General features: G+C 39.3%; 1 protein-coding gene across 1 annotated transcript; it reads left to right on the top strand.

Annotated features, from left to right (window-relative positions):
• Nucleotides 1-514: 514 nt before the first annotated feature.
• Nucleotides 515-1,474, top strand: LOC120875883 (olfactory receptor 56A3-like). The gene has a single exon (XM_040257640.1). The coding sequence runs from the start codon at nucleotides 515-517 to the stop codon at nucleotides 1,472-1,474; it is 960 nt and encodes a 319-aa protein (XP_040113574.1).
• The last annotated feature ends 20,080 nt before the right edge of the window (nucleotides 1,475-21,554 follow it).

Raw genomic sequence — 21,554 nt, 5'->3', positions numbered from 1 at the left:
AAACTTGATTGTGGATGCCATCTACACTTCGGAATGCATTTATACACATTTAAACTTTAAACTATAATATTTTCTCAGCCTTTGATTTTATTTAATACTTAACTAATTTCTGATCCACTAAACATCAATGGAGCAAACAGACTTGTGTGAGTGCCCTCCAACATTCACACAAGAGAAAATGGAAGATGATACATAGATGAAAGAACCATAGGAAACATTCAATGAAAATTTATTAGCCACTTCTGTGTGTCAAAAATTATGGCAAAACCAATACAGAATTGTAAAGTAAAATAAAAAATAAAGAAAGAAAGAAAGAAAAGAATCTAAAAAAATAAAATAAAATAAAATAAAAAATGTTCTAGACACAAGGAATGAGAGTGGAAGAGGTGGCTTGTGTCCATATCTTCAAGGATCTTATAAGCTAAATCCACACTCGTGAGAGTCTGTGGTAGAATTAACACCTTCTCTCTTCTTCAGCTGCCTAAAGACATCTTCTTTCCTGAAGTCACTACCAATGCTGCCTTGTAGCAACAGCTCCCTCTCTACTGAAGTCTCTGAGTTCCTCCTGAACTGTTTTGTCAGGTCCCCCAGCTGGCAGCTCTGGCTGTCCCTGCCCCTTAGCCTCCTCTTCCTCCTGGCCATGGGGGCCAATGCCACCCTCCTGATCACCATCCGGCTGGAGGCCTCTCTGCATGAGCCCATGTACTACCTGCTCAGCCTGCTCTCCCTGCTGGACATGGTGCTCTGCCTCACTGTCATCCCCAAGGTCCTGGCCATCTTCTGGTTTGATCTCAGGCCCATCAGCTTTTCTGCCTGCTTCCTCCAAATGTTCATCATGAATAACTTCCTGGCCATGGAATCATGCACCTTCTTAGTCATGGCCTACGACCGTTATGTGGCCATCTGCAAGCCTCTGCACTACTCATCCATCATCACAGACCAATTTGTGGCAAGAGCTCTTGTCTTCATCTTGGCCCGAAACACATTTCTTACTGCACCTATTTCCATCCTCTCTGCGCGGCTCCATTATTGTGGAACAAATATAATTGAGAACTGTATCTGTGCCAATCTCTCCGTGTCCAAGCTCTCTTGTGGTAACATCACACTTAACAAAATCTACCAATTAATTTTAGCCTGGACTCTGCTGGGCTCTGACCTCATCCTCATCTTCCTCTCCTATATCTTCATCCTCCAAGCTGTCCTTAGACTCAATACAAAAGGGGCAGCCACTAAAGCTCTGAGCACCTGTGGCTCTCACTTTATCCTTATCCTCTTCTTCAGCACCATCCTGCTGGTTTTTGTTTTTACCCATTTGGCCAAGGAAAAGGTTTCACCTGATATTCCTGTCTTACTTAATGTCCTCCACCATGTCATTCCTGCAGCTGTCAACCCCATTGTCTATGGTGTTCGAACTCAGGAAATTAAGCAGAGGATTTGGAAATTATTGAGGAAGGGTAGCGACAGCAGAAAGTAATTATGTTCTTGCTGCTCTCCATGAAGAATACTCAAAATCACAATTGAAAAGCAAGGACTGGGATGTAGAAATAAAGTTCTAATCTTCTTCCTGTTCTTGCCTAATGATATGAACTGTGCAGTTCCCTCTTACTCAGTCACATCCTAGTTCTTATCATTCCATGGTATGCTGGCAGAGACAAAGGATAAAGATGTATAATCTCTCATCATGCTAGCCAGACCTGGGGTCATGAATTTGACCCCTAATTTGACCTAATTGTCTGCTTCTAATTATCTCCCAAGTAGAACTAGTCGAGATGAAAAAAATCTATGCTCACTTAAAAATGTGTGGCCAAAGCAAAATAGCTCTTTAAGACTGTGCTTTGACTTTGGAAGAGTAAATATAAGATTAAAAAGCAACTGCTTAAAAGTGTTTAAAATAGCTGTTACATTTTAACATTTTTCTTTAGGCATTCAAAAATATTTATAAAAGTTACTTTATATTCAACATAATATTAGAAAATGGAAAACTAACTAAATAAATCTCAACCTGTTATTCGAAAGAACATGACCTACTGAAAAAGACAAAAATATGTAAAATTAATTGTACTGCAATGTCACAAGAGTTTTATTGAAACACTTGAATAAGGCACTTTGGTAGCCCAGAAGAGAGAGACATTTATTTCTCTAGGTGGAATTCATTTACCTCTCTAATGTCCTCTTTTAATCTACACCATCTAAATTGCCTCCCAGGCACTTTCTCAAAAACATAAACTACATCCTGCCTTTGAGACTTCTTACTTTGTGTTGCTCTGTCCACACAGGTCTTCACCTTGGGTCCATTCAGTCTCCTTGACCATGATATTTAAAATAGTATCCACTAGGAAAAAAAAAACAAATTGTACCAAGTCTGGTGTCATCTAACCCTTAATGTTTGTTCTTGATTCACTTTAAGTCACTCTGATCTGGCCACAGTGGCTATTGTATTATTATTATTATTATTATTATTATTTTACTTTACAATATTGTATTGGTTTTGCCATACATCAACATGAATCCGTCAAGGGTGTACACGTGTTCCCCATCCTGAACCCCCTTCCCTCCTCCCTCCCCGTACCACCCCTCCTGGTCATCTCAGTGCACCAGCCCCAAGCATCGTGTATCATGCATCGAACCTGGACTAGCAATTCATTTCATATATGATACTATACATGTTTCAATGCCATTCTCCCAAATCATCCCACCCTCACCCTCTCCCACAGAGTCCAAAAGACTGTTCTACATCTGTGTCTCTTTTGCAGTCTCGCATACAGGGTTATCATTATCATCTTTCTAAATTCCATATATATGCATTAGTATACTGTATTGGTGTTTTTCTTTCTGGCTTACTTCACTCTGTATAATAGGCTCCAGTTTCATCCACCTCATTAGAACTGATTCAAATGTATTCTTTTTAATGGCTGAGTAATACTCCATTGTGTATATGTACCACAGCTTTCTTATCCATTTGTCTGCCAATGGACATCTAGGTTGTTTCCATGTCCTGGCTGTTATAAACAGTGCTGCGATGAACACTGGGGTACATGTGTCTCTTTCAATTCTGGTTTCCTCGGTGTGTATGCCCAGTAGTGGGATTGCTGGGTCATATGGCAGTTCTATTTCCAGTTTTTAAAGGAATCTCCACACTGTACTCCATTGTAGCTGTACTAATTTGCATTCCCACCAACAGTGTAAGAGAGAAAAGGTTCCCTTTTCTCCACACCCTCTCCAGCATTTATTGCTTGTAAACTTTTGGATTGCAGCCATTCTGACTGGCATGAAATGGTACCTCATCATGGTTTTGATTTGCATTTCTCTGATAATGAGTGATGTTGAGCATCTTTGCATGTGTTTGTTAGCCAACTGTATGTTTTCTTTGGAGAAATATCTGTTTAGTTCTTTGGCCCATTTTTTTATTGGGTCGTTTATTTTTCTGGAATTGAGCTGCATAAGTTGCTTGTATATTTTTGAGATTAGTCCTTAATCAGTTGCTTCATTTGCTATTATTTTCTCCCATTCTGAAGACTGTCTTTTCATCTTGTTTATAGTTTTCTTTGTTATGCAGAAGCTTTTAATTTTAATTAGGTCCCATTTGTTTATTTTTGCTTTTATTTCCAGTATTCTGGGAGGTGGATCATAGAGGATCCTGCTGTGATTTATGTCGGGGAATGTTTTGCCTATGTTCTCCTCTAGGAGTTTTATAGTTTCTGATCTTACATTTAGATCTTTAATCCATTTTGAGTTTACTTTTGTGTATGGTGTTAGAAAGTGTTCTAGTTTCATTCTTTTACAAGCGGTTGACCAGTTTTCCCAGAGCCACTTGTTAAAGAGATTGTCTTTACTCCATTGTATATTCTTGCCTCCTTTGTCAAAGATAAGGTGTACATAGGTGCGTGGATTCATCTCTGGGCTTTCTATTTTGTTCCATTGATCTATATTTCTGTCTTTGTGCCAGTACCATACTGTCTTGATGACTGTGGCTTTGTAGTAGAGCCTAAAGTCAGGCAGGTTGATTTCTCCAGCTCCATTCTTCTTTCTCAAGATTGCTTTGGCTATTCGTGGTTTTTTGTATTTCCATACAAATTGTGAAATTATTTGTTCTAGCTCTGTGAAAAATACCGTTGGTAGCTTGATAGGGATTGCATTGAATCTATAGATTGTTTTTGGTAGTATACTCATTTTCCATGAACATGGTATATTTCTCCATCTATTAGTGTCCTCTTTGATTTCTTTCACCAGTGTTAGTGTACTGGAGACTTTGGAAGTTTTAAAATAAAGGCATACCAAAATGCCCCTTTCAAATCAGTAGAAAAGCCTCAGAAAAAACTAAATCAGGAGACATTTAGCAAAATAACTGATTTTCAAAATTATCAAGATCATGAAAGATAAAGAAAGAGTGAAGAAGTTTTTATAGATGGAAGAGATAAAGCAGAAACAACAACTAAATGCAATGTGATACCGGAAATAAGATCCTGGAAGAGAAAAAGCACAGTGGGGAAACTACTGAAGTTAGAATAACATGTAGAGTTTACTTAATAATGTTGTACTGGAGTGAATTTCTTGGTTTTAATAAGTGTACTACAGTTTATAAAACAGTATATTAGGGAAAGTTGGATGAGGGGTAAAAGGGAACACTCATACTATTTCTGCAACTTTTCTATAAGCCAAAAATTACATAAATTAAAATATTAAAACAAAAAAAAATAGTATCCAACAATATTCCCCCTAAACACAAACAACTTTCTAATCGCTTGTCTGTTTAGCATTTATCACTAAACATTTATCAGTATTCTGCATAGCATTTATCACTATCTAATGGCCACAAATTTTGCCAGTTTATTTGTTTTTTATACATTCACTAAAGTTTATTTCTTTAAAAAAGTTTCTTTAATTAATCTCAAAAACATACAAGCAACTCCTGCAGCTCAATTCCAGAAAAACAAATGACCCAATCAAAAAAATGGGCCAAAGAACTAAACAGACATTTCTTCTAAAAAGACATACAGATGGCTAACAAACCATGTTGATCATGAAAAGATGATCACCATCACTCATTATCAGAGAAATGCAAATCAAAACTACAATGAGGTCCCATCTCATGGCGGTCAGAATGGCTGCTCTCCAAAAGTCTACAAACAATAAATGCTGGAGAGGGTGTGGAGAAAAGGGAACCCTTCTACACTGTTGGTGGGAATGCAAACTAGTACAGCCACTATGGAGAATAGTGTGGAGATTCCTTTAAAAACTGGAAATAGAACTGCCATATGACCCAGCAATCTCACTGCTGGGCATACACACCCAGGAAACCAGAATTGAAAGAGACACATGTACCCCAATGTTCATCACAGCACTGTTTATAACAGCCAGGACATGGAAGCAACCTAGATGTCCATCAGCAGACAAATGGATAAGAAAGCTGTGGGACATATACACAATGGAGTATTACTCAGCCATTAAAAAGAATGCATTTGAATCAGACTGGAGTCTGTTATACAGAGTGAAGAAAGTCAGAAAGAAAAATACCAATACAGTATACTAATGCATCTATATGTGGAATTTACAAGGATGGTAACAATAACCCTATATGCAAGACAGCAAACGAGACATAGATATATAGAACAGTCTTTTGGCCTCTGTGGGAGAAGGCGTGGGTGGGATGATTTGAAAGACTAGCATTGAAACATGTATATTATCATATGTGAAACAGATCACAAGTCCAGGTTCAATGCATAAGACAAGGTACTCAGGGCCAGTGCACTGGGATGAACCTGAGGGATGGGATGGGAAGGGAGGTGGGAGGAGGGTTCAGGATGGGGGACATATGTACACCCATGGCAGATTCATGTCAATGTATGGCAAAACCCACTACAATACTGTAAAATAATTAGCCTCCAATTAAAATAAATAAATTTTTTTAAAGTTTCTTTAGTCAGGAGAAAATGATGTCAAATGTAAACATGGATCTACACAAGTGAACAAAGAGCATCAAAATTTGTTACTACATGGGTAAATAGATTAGATTTTTTTATTATATAAATGTATTTTTAAATAATTGTGATTTTAAACAAAATAACAATGGGATTTCGTAAAATATATACAAGTAATAGTGCCAATTAGAAAGGGAGAAATGAAAGAATATTATTGTAAGGGTCTTCTGTTATATTCAAAATGATATACTATCACTTGAAGGCAGACTGCCATTAGTTAGAAATGGATAGGATAATCTCTAAACTAACCTCCAAAATGAAATTGCTTTAACTCACTTGGACACAAAAAAGACAGAATAAAAATTTTTTTGAATGTTCAATAGTGAAGAAAGAGCAGAGAACAGATTCAAAATGATAGATTTAAGCCCAACCATAGCCATAGTAACATTAATTATAAATAAGTAGACCAAACACCCAATTAAAATTCAGAGTTTATCAGATTGGATTAGAAAAAGGAAGACCCAGTTAAATGCTGTTTACATGAAACACACTTCAAATGTAAACAAAAACTGGCTAAAAGTAAAGAAATGGAAATATATTCTATATCAACCCTAATCAAAAGAAAATTTGAATGGTTATATTAATACCCAGAAAATATAGTTTCAAAGCCAAAAACAACAGAATACACATCATTTCAAGTGTACACTGAACATTTCTGACAGTTAACCTTATTGTAAGCCATAAAATGAGTCCCATATAATTAAAAGAATTCAAGCTATACAATGTGTCTTTTCTGATCACAATGAAACTGAATTAATACCAATAACGAAGAGATATCTGAAAAAATAACAAAATATATGAAAACTAAACAATACACTCTTAATTCATGAGAAGAAGAAATCAAGTGGAAAAAAACAGATGATTTTTAACCAAAACATTTAAAATACAACATATCAAAATCTTTGAAATGCCAATAAATTCATACTTGGAGAGATATACATCACGCTATCAGTTCAGTTCAGTTCAGTCACTCAGTCGTGTCTGACTCTTTGCGACCCCATGAATCATAGCATGCCAGGCTTCCATGCCCATCACCAACTCCCGGAGTTCACTCAGACTCGCGTCCATCGAGTCAGTGATGCCATCCAGGCATCTCATCCTCGGTCATCCCCTTCTCCTCCTGCCCCCAATCCCTCCCAGCATCAGAGTCTTTTCCAATGAGTCAACTCTTTGCATGAGGTGGCCAAAGTACTGGAGTTTCAGCTTTAACATCGTTCCTTCCAAAGAAATCCCAGGGCTGATCTCCTTCAGAATGGACCAGTTGGATCTCCTTGCAGTCCAAGGGACTCTCAAGAGTCTTCTCCAACACCACAGTTCAAACGCATCAGTTCTTAGGGGCTCAGCTTTCTTCACAGTCCAACTCTCACATCCATATGTGACTACTGGAAAAACCATAGCGTTGACTAGACAGACCTTACTCGGCAAAGTAATGTCTCTGCTTTTGAATATGCTAAGTTGGTCATAACTTTTCTTCCAAGGAGTAACCGTCTTTTAATTTCATGGCTGCAATCACCATCTGCAGTGATTTTGGAGCCCAAAACAATAAAGTCTGACACTGTTTCCACTGTTTCCCCCTCTATTTCCCATGAAGTGATGGGACCAGATGCCATGATCTTCGTTTTCTGAATGTTGAGCTTTAAGCCAAGTTTTTCACTCTCCACTTTCACTTTCATCAAGAGGCTCTTTAGTTCCTCTTCACTTTCTGCCATAAGGGTGGTGTCATCTGCATATCTGAGGTTATTGACATTTCTCCCGGCAATCTTGATTCCAGCTTGTGCTTCTTCCAGTCCAGCATTTCTCATGATGTACTCTGCATATAAGTTAAATAAGCAGGGTGACAATATACAGCTTTGACGTACTCCTTTACCTATTTGGAATCAGTCTGTTGTTCCATGTCCAGTTCTAACTGTTGCTTCCTGACCTGCATACAGATTTCTCAAGAGGCAGGTCAGGTGGTCTGGTATTCCAATCTCTTTCAGAATTTTCCAGTTTATTGTGATCCACACAGTCAAAGGCTTTGGCATAGTCAATAAAGCAGAAATAGAATACATAGCACTAAATGTATACTTTAGAAATACAAAGTTTCTAAATGTAAGACTGGATACTATAGAATTCCCAGGGGAAATCATAGTCAGAACACTCTGACATAAACCACAACAATAGTTTTTTGGATTTGTCTTCTAAAGTAAAAGAAATAAAAGCAAAGGTAAAGAAATGAAAGCCAAGATAAACAAATATGCTTTTGCACAGCAAAAGAAATCATCAATAAAATTAAAGACAACTCCCTGAATGGGAGAAAATATTTGAAATGATATGATTAAAAAGTAATTAATATCTAATATATATAAACAACTCATAGAACTCAACATCAAAAAAAAACCTGAATTTTAATATACTCAATGGAGTGTATTAAAGCCATTAAAAAGAATACATTTGAATCAGTTTGAATGAGGTGGATGAAACTGGAGCCTATTATACAAAGTGAAGTAAGTCAGAAAGAAAAACACCAGTACAGTATACTAACACATATATATGGAATTTAGAAAGATGGTAACCATAACCTAGTATGAGAGACAGCAAAAGAGACACAGATGTATAAAACAGTCTTTTGGACTCTGTGGGAGAGGGAGAGGGTGGGATGATTTGGGAGAATGGCATTGAAACATGTATAATATCATATATGAAACGAATTGCCAGTCCAAGTTCGATGCATGATACTGGATGCTTGAGGCTGGTGCATTGAGATGACCAGGAGGGGTGGTATGGGGAGGGAGGAGGGAAGGGGCTTCAGGATGGGGAACACGTGTATACCTGTGGCAGATTCATGTTGATGTATGGCAAAACCAATACAATATTGTAAAGTAATTAACCTCCAATTAAAATAAATTTATATTAAAAATAAAAATAAAAAATAAAAATGGACAGAAGAACTGAGTAGACAATTTTCCAAAGAGGAAATGCAAATGGTCAATGCAAATAGTAAACAAGAACATGAAAAGATGCTTCATATGGCTCTCATAGGGAAAATGCAGATCATAAACCACAGTGATGAAATGTCACTTTACACCTCCGAAAATGACTATCACCAAAAAGAACACAAATTACAAATGTTGGCAAAGATGTGGAGAAAAGGAATCCATGTATCCTGTTGGAGGGAATGTAAATGTGTGAAGTCACAGTGGGAAACAGTATGGAGGTGTCTGAAACACTAAAAAAACTGAACTACTATATGATCCAGCAATTCCACCCCCAGGTATATGTCTGGGGGAAAAAAAAAAAGGAAAACACTAATTCAAGAAGATACATGCACCCCAACATTCACAGCAGCATTATTCACAATAGCTAAGATATGGAAGCAATCCAAGGGTCCATCAACAGAAAATGAATAAAGAAGATGATGGACACTCAAGTGTCCTTCAGTAGATAAATGCATAAAGAAAATGTGTGTGTGTGTGTGTGTGTGTGTGTGCTGTGCTATACTAAGTCACTTTAGTCATATCCAACTTTTTGCAACCCCATGGACAGTAGCCCACCTCTGTCCATGGGATTCTCCAGGAAGAATACTGGAGTAGGCTGCCATGTCCTCCTCCAGGGGATCTTCCTGACCCAGGATCAAGCCAAGGTCTTTTGCAGCTCCTGCATTGCAGGCAGAATCTTTACTACTAGTGTGACCTGGAAAGATATACTTTTGTATATGTGTGTGTGTGTGATATATGTATATATATGTGTGTGTGTGCGTGTGTATATATATTTATATATATATTGCTGTTGCCCAAGAATACTGGAGTGTCTGGAGTGGGTAGCCTGTGCCTTCTCTGGGGGACCTTTCCAACCCAGGAATTGAACAGTGGTCTCCTGCATTGCAGATACTTTACCAGCTGAGCTACCAAGGAAGCCCTATATCTATCTATCTATCTATCTATCTACATATATATATATAGTTGTTGTTCACTCACTAAGTCATGTCTGGCTCTTTGTGACCCTATGGACTGCAGCACACCAGGCCTCCCTGTCCTTCACTATATCACTATCTATATCTATATGTACCTTGGCATACTACTCAGCTATAAAAGAATGAAAATTTCTAATCTGAAGCAACATGAGTGCATTTGGAGGATATTAGGTTTAGTGAGATAAGTTAGAGAAAGAAAAATGCTGTATGATATCACTTCTATATGGAATGTAAAAAGTACAGCAAACTATTGAATATCACAAAGAAACAGACTCACTGATATAGAAAACTAACTACTGGTTGCCAGTGGGGAGGAGCAAGATAGGAGTAGGGGATTAAAAGGTACAATCTACTATATAGAAAATAAATAAACTACAAGGATGTATCATACAACACATAAAATATAGTCATTATTTTATAACTATAAACTATAAAAATTAAAAATTCAAGTCACTATATTGTACACCTATGGGAAATGCACTGTACATCATTGACACCTTAATTAAATAAAGATGTATATACAAATGTAATATTCAGTTCAGTTCAGTCACTCAGTCGTGTCTGACTCTTTGCAACCCCATGAATCGAAACACGCCAGGCCTCCCTGTCCATCACCAACTCCCAGAGTTCACTCAGACTCATGTCCATCGAGTCAGTGATGCCATCCAGCCATCTCATCCTCTGTCGTCCCCTTCTCCTCCTGCCCCCAATCCCTCCCAACATCAGAGTCTTTTCCAATGAGTCAATATTGGGCACCTAATGACCTGGGGAGTTCCTCTTTCGGTACCCTATCATTTTGCCTTTTCATGCTGTTCATGAGGTTCTCAAGGCAAGGATACTGAAGTGGCTTGCCATTCCCTTCTCCAGTGGACCACGTTCTGTCAGACCTCTCCACCATGACCCGCCTGTATTAGGTTGCCCCGCAGGCATGGCTTGGTTTCATTGAGTTAGACAAGGCTGTGGTCCTAGTGTGATTAGATTGACTAGTTTTCTGTGAGTATGGTTTCAGTGTGTCTGCCCTCTGATGCCCTCTTGCAACACCGACCATCTTACTTGGGTTTCTCTTACCTTGGGCGTGGGGTATCTCTTCACAGCTGCTCCAGCAACAGCCACTGTTCCTTACCTTGAATGAGGGGTATCTCCTTACCCCCACCATTCCTGACCTTCAACGTGGGATTGCTCCTCTAGGCCCTCCTGCACCTGCGCAGCCACCGCTCCTCGGGTTGCTCCTCCCAGTCGTGGGTGGCTCCTCCCAGCTGCCGCCCCTGGCTTCGGGCTCGGGGTGGCTCCTCAGGGTCACTGCCTCTGGCCTCCGGCACGAGGTGGCTTCTCCCAGCCGCCCCTGACCTCGGACAAAGGGTAGCTCCTCTCGGCAGTTCCTGCGCCATCGCAGCCTGGCACTCTAGGCCACTGCCCCTGACCTCAGACTTGGGGTAGCTCCTCTCTACTCACTATTAAAAAAGAATAAGAATTTATCATTTGCAACAACATACATGGACTTAGAGGGTATTATGCTTGGTGAAATAAATCAGAGACAGAAGAAAAACACTGTATAATATCATTTTTATATGAAAACTAAAAAATAAAAGGAACTAGTGATTACAACAAAAAGGAAACAGACCAACCAACACAGAGAACAAACTAGTGGTTACCAGTTAGGAGAGGGAAAGGAGGAGGGGAAATATGGAAGAGAATTAAGAGATACAAACTTTATGTACAAAATAAATAAGCTATAAGGACATATTTTACAACACAGGTAATATACCCAATATTTTATTATAACTATAAGTGGGTTATAACTTCTAAAATTTGTGAATTGTTAATTGTACAATCGTTAATTGTATAACTGAAACTTACATAGAATTATAAATCAACTATACTTGGAAAGAACAAAAATTTAAAAATAAATGTCTATACGTCATAAGTGAAAAAACATTCCTACCTACACATTCTTTCTAGGTCCATAAAGAGTGTTGTACAGGATGTAGATAGTAGCAGGATATTTGGTTAATTAATTGCATGCCATGTGAGTGTTGTTTATTTACATCAAAAAGGACAATGAGTACAGTGGAAACTGAACCACAGTGAAAAATAATGAAGTCAATTCACACAGAGCAACAGATTGTTTAAATTTTATATTGGAGCATAGTTGATTGGCAATGTTCTGTTAGTTTCATGTGTACAGCAAAGTGATTCAGTTATACATATTCATGAATCTATTCTTTTTCAGATTCCTTCCTATTTAGATAATTACAGAACTGAGAAGGAAATGTTGCTGTCATATTAACCCTCTGAAAAGCACATGGTATTTTCTCAGTAATATGTTCTTCAAATTTGTCTTGCAATTTTATAAATAACATGATAAACATCATCATAAGGTAACATCTATCCATTTAGAAGCATAATTTTGGATGTCCCTATCTATTAAGCATGTGTAGGATTCCCAGGAGAAATTCTGAGTGAGTTTATAGGATCAATGGAATATGTCAAATGTGAATATGCAAATACATATAAACAGGTAAAGATGTATGTAAGACCCATATGCAGGAAACAGATTAACTACCAACAGAGCACATGGGCTAGATTCCCAGAGGTCTTTTCTTCAACAAAGAAAGCAAATAATTTCTTCTACCATCTCCCGACTTTCCTGTCTCAGAATGACCTCAACACCCAAAGGGAGCAGCTATGGAGGAGTTCCCAGAGGGCAGGATCTCTGAGGGCCCAAGAGGTATACCTACCCCAGGTATTTGGGAACTATACAAGGCTCCAATATCAATGGCGTCAGACCCCATGCTTACATCTTCGGTGAATTAACCAGAAGACAGGAAAGACCTATCTCTTCAGTGGAGTTCTGTGCTCTTTTCCATTCCTGAGATGGTACTGCTGAAGTAATCTGAAAACAGGTAGTAGACACTGCTTCCTGTGTCAGGAGAGTAGGTGTAGGTGAAAGCTCTGCTCTGGGACCTTGTTCTCTCTTTCGCCCTTCTCTTCTATGATTTTTTTTTTTTTTTTTTTTGGCTTGGTGATGATAGAGATGCAGAGGAGGTGAAGTTTGTCCATGGGACATTAACAGGTGGTGGGGAGCTTGAACGTACATCATCTGGACCCCACTTATGAAAACTGGGAGTATGGACACTGGGCACAAAGTATTCATGCAAAAGTACTGGAATCATGGGGTAGGAGTTAAATTTATTCTATATAACTTAAGAAGGTGATAACAGAGATCACAATTGGGAGTTGGGGGGGGGTATCAGAAAGTAGTCCCTCAGATGTCAGTTCAATCTAAATATTATCTAAAACTGCAGCTGCAAAAACAAGAAAATGATGTCCAAAAATCAAAGAGGTATCTGCCACTGGATATCGTTAATAATGTCTGCAACTACAATTCAGAGACACATCTTACAGGTCTGTCTGAGTTCTGTGGAGTTACATGAATGCTAACAGGGTTCCCATAGTGTTATCTCTGGCCTCTCCTGCTGCTTGGGAAAAAGCTTAGGTGGCCTCATATCCACTTTAGACTTGGATATTCTACTTTCCCTGCTTCTTCCTACCCTTGGCTGGAACCAGTAACCATTACTTCCAAGGTTCTCAGCCCTAGTACTCTTACTAGCAAGTTCTAACACAGTAATCCAAGTCTATGCCCCAACCAGTAATGCTGAAGAAGCTGAAGTTGAACGGTTCTATGAAGACCTACAAGACCTTTTAGAACTAACACCCAAAAAAGATGTCCTTTTCATTATAGGGGACTGGAATGCAAAAGTAGGAAGTCAAGAAACACCTGGAGTAACAGGCAAATTTGGCCTTGGAATGCAGAATGAAGCAGCACAAAGACTAATAGAGTTTTGCCAAGAAAATGCACTAGTCATAGCAAACACCCACTTCCAACAACACAAGAGAAGACTCTACACAAGGACATCACCAGATGGTCAACACCGAAATCAGATAGATTATATTCTTTGCAGCCAAAGATGGAGAAGCTCTATACAGTCAACAAAAACAAGACCAGGAGCTGACTGTGGCTCAGCTCATGAACTCCTTATTACCAAATTCAGACTCAAATTGAAGGAAGTAGGGAAAACCGCTAGACCATTCAGGTATGACCTAAATCAAATCCCTTATGATTATACAGTGGAAGTGAGAAATAGATTTAAGGGACTAGATCTGATAGATAGAGTGCCTGATGAACTATGGAATGAGGTTCATGACATTGTACAGGAGACAGTGACCAAGACCATCCCCATGGAAAAGAAATGCAAAAAAGCAAAATGGCTGTCTGGGGAAGCATTACAAATAGCTGTGAAAAGAAGAGAAGTGAAAAGCAAAGGAGAAAAGGAAAGATATAAGCATCTGAAAGCAGAGTTCCAAAGAATAGCAAGAAGAGATAAGAAAGCCTTCTTCAGCGATCAATGCGAAGAAATAGAGGAAAACAACAGAATGGGAAAGACTAGAGATCTCAAGAAAATTAGATACCAAGGGAATATTTCATGCAAAGATGGGCTCGATAAAGGACAGAAATGGTCTGGACCTAACAGAAGCAGAAGATATTAAGAAGAGTTGGCAAGAATACACAGAAGAACTGTACAAAAAGGATCTTCACGACCCAGATAATCACGATGGTGTGATCACTCATCTAGAGCCAGACATCCTGGAATGTGAAGTCAAGTGGGCCTTAGAAAGCATCACTACGAACAAAGCTAGTGGAGGTGATGGAATTCCAGTAGAGCTATTTCAAATCCTGAAAGATGATGCTGTGAAAGTGCTGCACTCAATATGCCAGCACATTTGGAATACTCAGCAGTGGCCACAGGACTGGAAAAGGTCAGTTTTCATTCCCATCCCAAAGAAAGGCAATGCAAAGAATGCTCAAACTCCCACACAATTGCACTCATCTCACATGCCAGTAAAGTAATGCTCAAAATTCTCCAAGCCAGGCTTCAGCAATACATGAACCATGAATTTCCTGATGTTCAAGCTGGTTTTAGAAAAGGCAGAGGAACCAGAGATCAAGTTGCCAACATCCGCTGAATCATGGAAAAAGAAGAAAGTTCCAGAAAAACATCTATTTCTGCTTTATTGACTATGCCAAAGCCTTTGACTGTGTGGATCACAATAAACTGTGGAAAATTTTGAAAGAGATGGGAATACCAGACCACCTGACCTGCCTCTTGAGAAATCTGTATGCAGGTCAGGAAGCAACAGTTAGAACTCAACATGGAACAACAGACTGGTGCCAAATAGGAAAAAGAGTACATCAAGGCTGTATATTGTCACCCTGCTTATTTAACTTATATGCAGAGTACATCATGAGAAATGCTGGGCTGGAAGAAACACAAGCTGGAATCAAGATTGCTGGGAGAAATATCAAGAACCTCAGATATGCAGATGACACCACCCTTATGGCAGAAAGTGAAGAGGAACTAAAAAGCCTGTTGATGAAAGTGAAAGTGGAGAGTGAAAATGTTGGCTTAAAGCTCAACATTCAGAAAACGAAGATCATGGCATCTGGTCCCATCACTTCATGGGAAATAGATGGAGAAACAATGGAAACAGTGTCAGACTTTAATTTGGGGGGCTCCAAAATCACTGCAGATGGTGATTGCAGCCATGAAATTAAAAGACGCTTACTCCTTGGAAGAAAAGTTATGACCAACCTAGATAGTATATTCAAAAGCAGAGACATTACTTTGCCGAGTAAGGTCTGTCTAATCAAGGCTATGGTTTTTCCAGTAGTCATGTATGGATATGAGAGTTGGACTGTGAAGAAGGCTGAGCGCCGAAGAATTGACGCTTTTGAACTGTGGTGTTGGAAAAGACTGTTGAGAGTCCCTTGGACTGCAAGGAGATCCAACCAGTCCATTCTGAAGGAGATCAACCCTGGGATTTCTTTGGAAGGAATGATGCTAAAGCTGAAAGTCCAGTACTTTGGCCACCTCATGTGAAGAGTTGACTCATTGGAAAAGACTCTGATGCTGGGAGGGATTGGGAGCAGGAGGAGAAGGGGACGACTGAGGATGAGATGGCTGGATGGCATCACTGACTCGAGGACGCGAGTCTGAGTGGACTCCGGGAGTTGGTGATGGACAGGGAGGCCTGGCGTGCTATGATTCATGGGGTCGCAAAGAGTCAGACACAACTGAGCCACTCAACTGAACTGAACTGAACTGAATGGCAAAGTCCAAAAGAGAACAAGAGCAGAAATTAATTCTTTACATTTAAGCCTGAGTGAGTTTTTCAATGTTTCTTGAATGACATATGCATTGAAGAACACATAGGAACAAATATTCCCGAGAAATAAATGTCAGAGAGTCGGAAAAAACAGACAAATTAATTTTGCTTCTTTCTTAGAAATTTCATCCTACTTCTAGAAATAATAATTCCAAAACTCTTGAGGAAAAAAAAATAAACCATGCATCTTTCTTCAGTTTCCCCATGGACACTCATGTCTGAATCACCAGTTGTTCCAGTTAGCTGTACCCTCTTAAGGCTATTTCAACATTTTTTTTGCTTCCATGCCATGGATTTCCTGATTCTTTAAGGGAGCACTTTGAAATCTCTACCTAAAAACAACTTCCTGAAGATAGTAAGATTTGGGGCTGTGACTTGTAAAACTTAAATGTAAAACTGTTTCAGAGGAAAAAAGGAGAAAGGTTCAGTTGATAAAATCTGAAGGATGGAGGTGGTATTTAGAGGGGACATTTGGAACTGGACAGCCTGGAATTCTATACTGTGTGGTACAAGCAGAGTTAACAGGAGCTCAGTCATTGTGACAGTCATATGCTTGTTAGATTTTTATTTTTGCCTCAAACTTGTAAGTGAATGAGTGTATTCTAAGAGAAAGAGGCAGAGAAAGGCAGAGTTGATTGAATGTAGTGCCCAGAACATGTAGAAGGTCCTTTGGTTACAACTCAACATGTACAGATATGAGAGTTGGACCATAAAGAAGGCTGAGTGCCAAAGAATTGATGCTTTTGAACTGTGTTGCTGGAGAAGATCACCCTTAAACAACAAGGTGATCTAAACAGTCAATACTAAAGGAAATCAACCCTGAATATTCATTGAGAAAACTGATGCTGAAATTGAAGCTCCAATTGTTTGGCCACCTGATACAAAGAGCCAATTCATTGGAAAAGACTGATCCTGGGAAGGATTGAGGGCAGGAGAAGGAGGGGGCAACAGAGAATGAGATGGTTTGATGGCATCATTCACTCAATGAACATGAGTTTGAGCAAACTCTGAGAGATAGTGAAGGACAGGGAAGCCTAGCATGCTACAGTCCATGGCATCACAAAGAGTCGGATATGGCTGAGCTATTAAACAACAACAACCCTGGAAGTTATATTTATAAGGACGTTCCTCTTAAGGACATCCTATACTTCCAGTATCTCTCTCCCTGTGAGCAACTCCATCAGGCACAGCCTTGAAGTACCAGACAAGATGAACTGAGTAGAAGTGAAGAGTGTGTGGTTATGACATTTTTTTTTTTTCAAAAAAGAGAATATGGCTATAGAAATGGTTTTAGAATCTTTATTAAATCCTTAGGCATTTGCCACTTAGAGGACAAACTCAGGAAACCAATAACAAGAGTCACAGTATGATACTAATTAAGAACGAAATGGGAGTCCATGCGCAGTGGGAAGCAGGAGTCAGAGTTGCAACTGGAAGGAAAAAGAAGATGCCAGACAGCTGTGAAAGTGCCCTTATGATTAGGGAGAGAGACTGAAAATATGAAAATAATATAGCCAATAAGATACGCATTTCTACCTCACTTAGTGACACAGGACACAGCTGTATGCATATATTCAACAGCTTTGGATCTGACTTGTTTCATCTATATCTAAACCCTAGCAATTAAGCTGCAGAAAAGACACATAATACTGCTGAAAACTTTGTCCATTTGAAAAGGAAAATTACTAAGATAGTCAACTTGACCCGCTTTCTTCAGAGTATGGTTACTATTATATGACCATGATATGTGTACACTTCATCCCCAAATTGTTAGTGTCACTCTTAATGTATTCTGATAATAGCAACAGAAAATGAATTGGAAGATCTTTTAATTTCTTCTATGTATCTGGTGGGAAGGTCATGCCTGGCAAACTCCAACTGGACAAGACCATTTTTAAGGGGAAGCAGAGGACCAGGAAGAGTGAAGAGAGGAGTCCCGGGAAGGGACACCCCTCCGCCCTCCTCTGGAAACCAGCCCTGCTCACTAACAGAGACTCCAGGAGGAGCCAGCTGAGGAGGACTGGAACTGCATTTGGAGACTAGAATTCATAACTGGAAATAAAAACACTATTTGAACCACTACAGAAACAAAGGTAGGTTTCTAATAGTATGAAAACACTTCTAACTTCACAGTTTGATTAAAACACCCTTTCCCTTGCCACCCTGCCCCCACTCCAAATGTCCTTCCCCTGTATCAGTTCTGTTTTCAGAACTACTAATTGTATCATGAGTGAAGTTTGCTTATATTTCCATAATGTTGACGAGGCCTGTACATTATCATAGAATTCCTTATTAGGGCCAGAGGGAATCTAGAAAGTATTTGAATCTAAAGCATTAGATTAGGATTAGATAGGAATTAGGACTAGCCTAATACTGTGAAGATGGTTATGATTTTGAGAATTAGTCCCCTCCTTTGTAATGTGGTGATAATAAAACATATCTCACAGGAGGGTGAAGAATTAAATGAGATGAATCCCTAAATATTTGAGCACAGTTCCCAGCAAGTGGTAAGAATTCAACAGCTAAACAATATGTAATGTTATGTTGGTGAGCCTAGTGAGAAAAAAAGAGGGAATTTCATAAACTCCTGATAAGAACTTTCTAAACCCACATGATAACACTCTATATGAGACTGTATAGACAGATTTAAATGCAATGCTCTGAAGATCTCCAGAAAGTCCTGACTTACACATTGTTCCAAGTTACAGACTTCTTTTGACTCTCTGGTTTGATTCCTGGGTCAGGAAGATCTGCTGGAGAAGGGATAGGCTATCCACTCCAGTATTCTTGGGCTTCCCTTGTGGCTCAGCTGGTAAAGAATCCACCTGCAATGTGGGAGACCTGGGTTCAATGCCTGGGTTGGGAAGATACCCTGAAGAAGGGAAAGGCTACCCACTCCAGTGTTCTGGCCTAGAGAATTCCATGGACTGTATAGTCCATGGACTTGCAAAGAGCTGGACACGACAGAGTGACTTTCACTTTCACAATTCAAGGATCGGAGAATCTTAAAATCATTTATCTGTATGTAAATGAGGGTACCACATCACTTTATTCACAATTCTCTTTCTCCAACCTAGTTCCCATGCCCATTATTCAGCCCTTTCCTACTCTCTCCTGATAGTTTGCACAAGACCCTGTCGTTGCTTATAGCACTTATTATCTGTTGTCCCCAGAATGGCTTTAGTTTTCCCTGCTTCAGAGTAGCGATGGTTTCTAATTCAATTCTGTGACCCTAGTATCACACTAGTTACCCTAGTATTTCCATGCCAAGGAGAAACTTTAAATGATGAGACAACAATGGCAACTTTGAACTAGCCTGGAGGAAAGAAGGAATGTATATCTGGATTATTGTATCACAAAAGGGAAATCAGAGATGGAAAGAATCTAAAGGTGAATCTCACCACCTTCACACTAATGCAATCAGAAGAATCAAGTTTCATCCTGTTTACTATTAAGTATCAGTCCAGCAGAACTGAGTGGAATTGCTCATTCTCCTTTTAAAGTTGTTTCTTCCAGGAGTTAGGAACCCAACTAACATGAAGACCTAAGAAATAGAGTGAACAAAAGGCAATTTTTAGGAACAATCTGTAGGTACCAAATTAAAATACTTTTTAGAAAAATGTAAATTCACTAACATTTTCAGTGTATAATTTTTTTTTAATAAATACATCTGAAAGGTCAGATTATGATGGCTGAAGGTCTCCAGTCATTTATTTGAGTCCCTAGTTTGTACTCTGCTACTTATTTCTATGTGTTTTTCCAGCTAAATTGTAGATATCATAGTCTATGTGAAAAGTGAAAAAGTGAATGTTAGTTTCTAGGTTGTGTCTGATTCTTTGAGATCCCTAGACTGTAGCCCACAAGGCTTCTTGTCCATGGAATTCTCCAAGCAAGAATACTGGAGTGGGTAGACATTCCCTTCACCAGGGGATCTTCTAGACCCAGGGATCAAACCTGGGTCTCCCTCATTGCAGCAGATTCTTTACTGTGTGAGCCACCAGGGAAACCCATAATATATGTAATCATTTTTAAATAATGAAGAAGAAATATGAATGCAAATTTAGATATTTGTTATTAAGTAGTTTTCTAGGTAATTTCTCCCTTCTCTTTAGTGTCTATAAAAATTTAGCAATTCCATTAAAAATAGAGAGCAAAAGGGTTTCCCCAGTGGCTTATGGTAAAGAACCTACCTGCCAATGCAGGAGATGTGGGGCTGATCCTTGATTCAGGCAGATCCTACATGCCATGGAACAACTGAGCCTGTGTGCCACAACTACTCAGCTTGTGCTCTAGAGCCCGGGAACTGCAACTACTGAGACCACATGCCACTCCTACCGAAGCTGACCTTAGAGCCCGTGCTCCACGATAAGAGAAGCCACCACAATGAGAAGCCCATGCCCCACAAGTGAAGTAGTCCCTGCTTGCTGCAAGCAGAGAAAAGCCTGTGCAGCAACAAGAACCAGCACAGCCAAAAAGAAATTTTAAAATATAAAGAAAATGGTTTTAAAAAGAGTGAAGTAAGTCAGAAAGTGAAAAACAAATATCATATATTAATTCATACAGGTGCAATATGGGGAAATGGTACAGATGAACCATTTCCAGGACAGGAATAGAGACAAGATGTAGAGAACAGACTTTGAAATAAGAGTGGTGTTGGGGAGAGGAATTGGTAGTTTGGGACTGACATATATACACTAACATGTGTGAAATTGGAAAAGACTCTGATGCTGGGAGGGATTGGGGGCAGGAGAAGAAGGGGACGACAGAGGATGAGATGGCTGGATGACATCACTGACTTGATGGACGCGAGTCTGAGTGAATTCCGGGAGTTGGTGATGGACAGGGAGGCCTGGCGTGCTGCGATTCATGGGGTCGCAAAGAGTCAGACACGACTGAGCGACTGAACTGCACTGAACTGAACTGAACTGTGTGAAATAGATAGCTAGTGGGAACCTGCAGTTTCACACAGGGAGCTCAGCACAGTGCTCTGTAATGATTTGGAAAAGTGGTATGGGGGGCTAGAGTCGAAGGAAGGCTCAAAAGGGAGGGCAAATATGTTTACATAGGAATGATTAATTCTGTTGTACAGTAGAAACTAATACAATATTGTGAAACAACTATACCCCATTAAAAATTTAAAAATAAGCTTTGAATAAATCAAACATTTACAAAGAAATCATATCATCTCACTCGTCTGTATTGTTTGAAGTAATGTGACTATTCCAGGGAGGGCACAAAAGATGCACATGTAAATTCACTAGGCTTGGATAAGTTGCCAGGATCCACAAGTCCCTTAAGTAAAGCAATTTCTTCTGTCGCAATACATCTTGAATTAGTAACTAATTTTATCCTATAACTATAGCTCACCAAAAGGAAGCTGCAGAACTATATGACAAAAT

Source organism: Oryx dammah, unplaced genomic scaffold (genome assembly GCF_014754425.2).
Source record: "Oryx dammah isolate SB20612 unplaced genomic scaffold, SCBI_Odam_1.1 HiC_scaffold_17, whole genome shotgun sequence".
NCBI lineage: Eukaryota > Metazoa > Chordata > Mammalia > Artiodactyla > Bovidae > Oryx > Oryx dammah.
The sequence above is the reverse complement of the archived record's forward strand: the minus strand, read 5'-3'. Positions and strand labels throughout refer to the sequence as shown.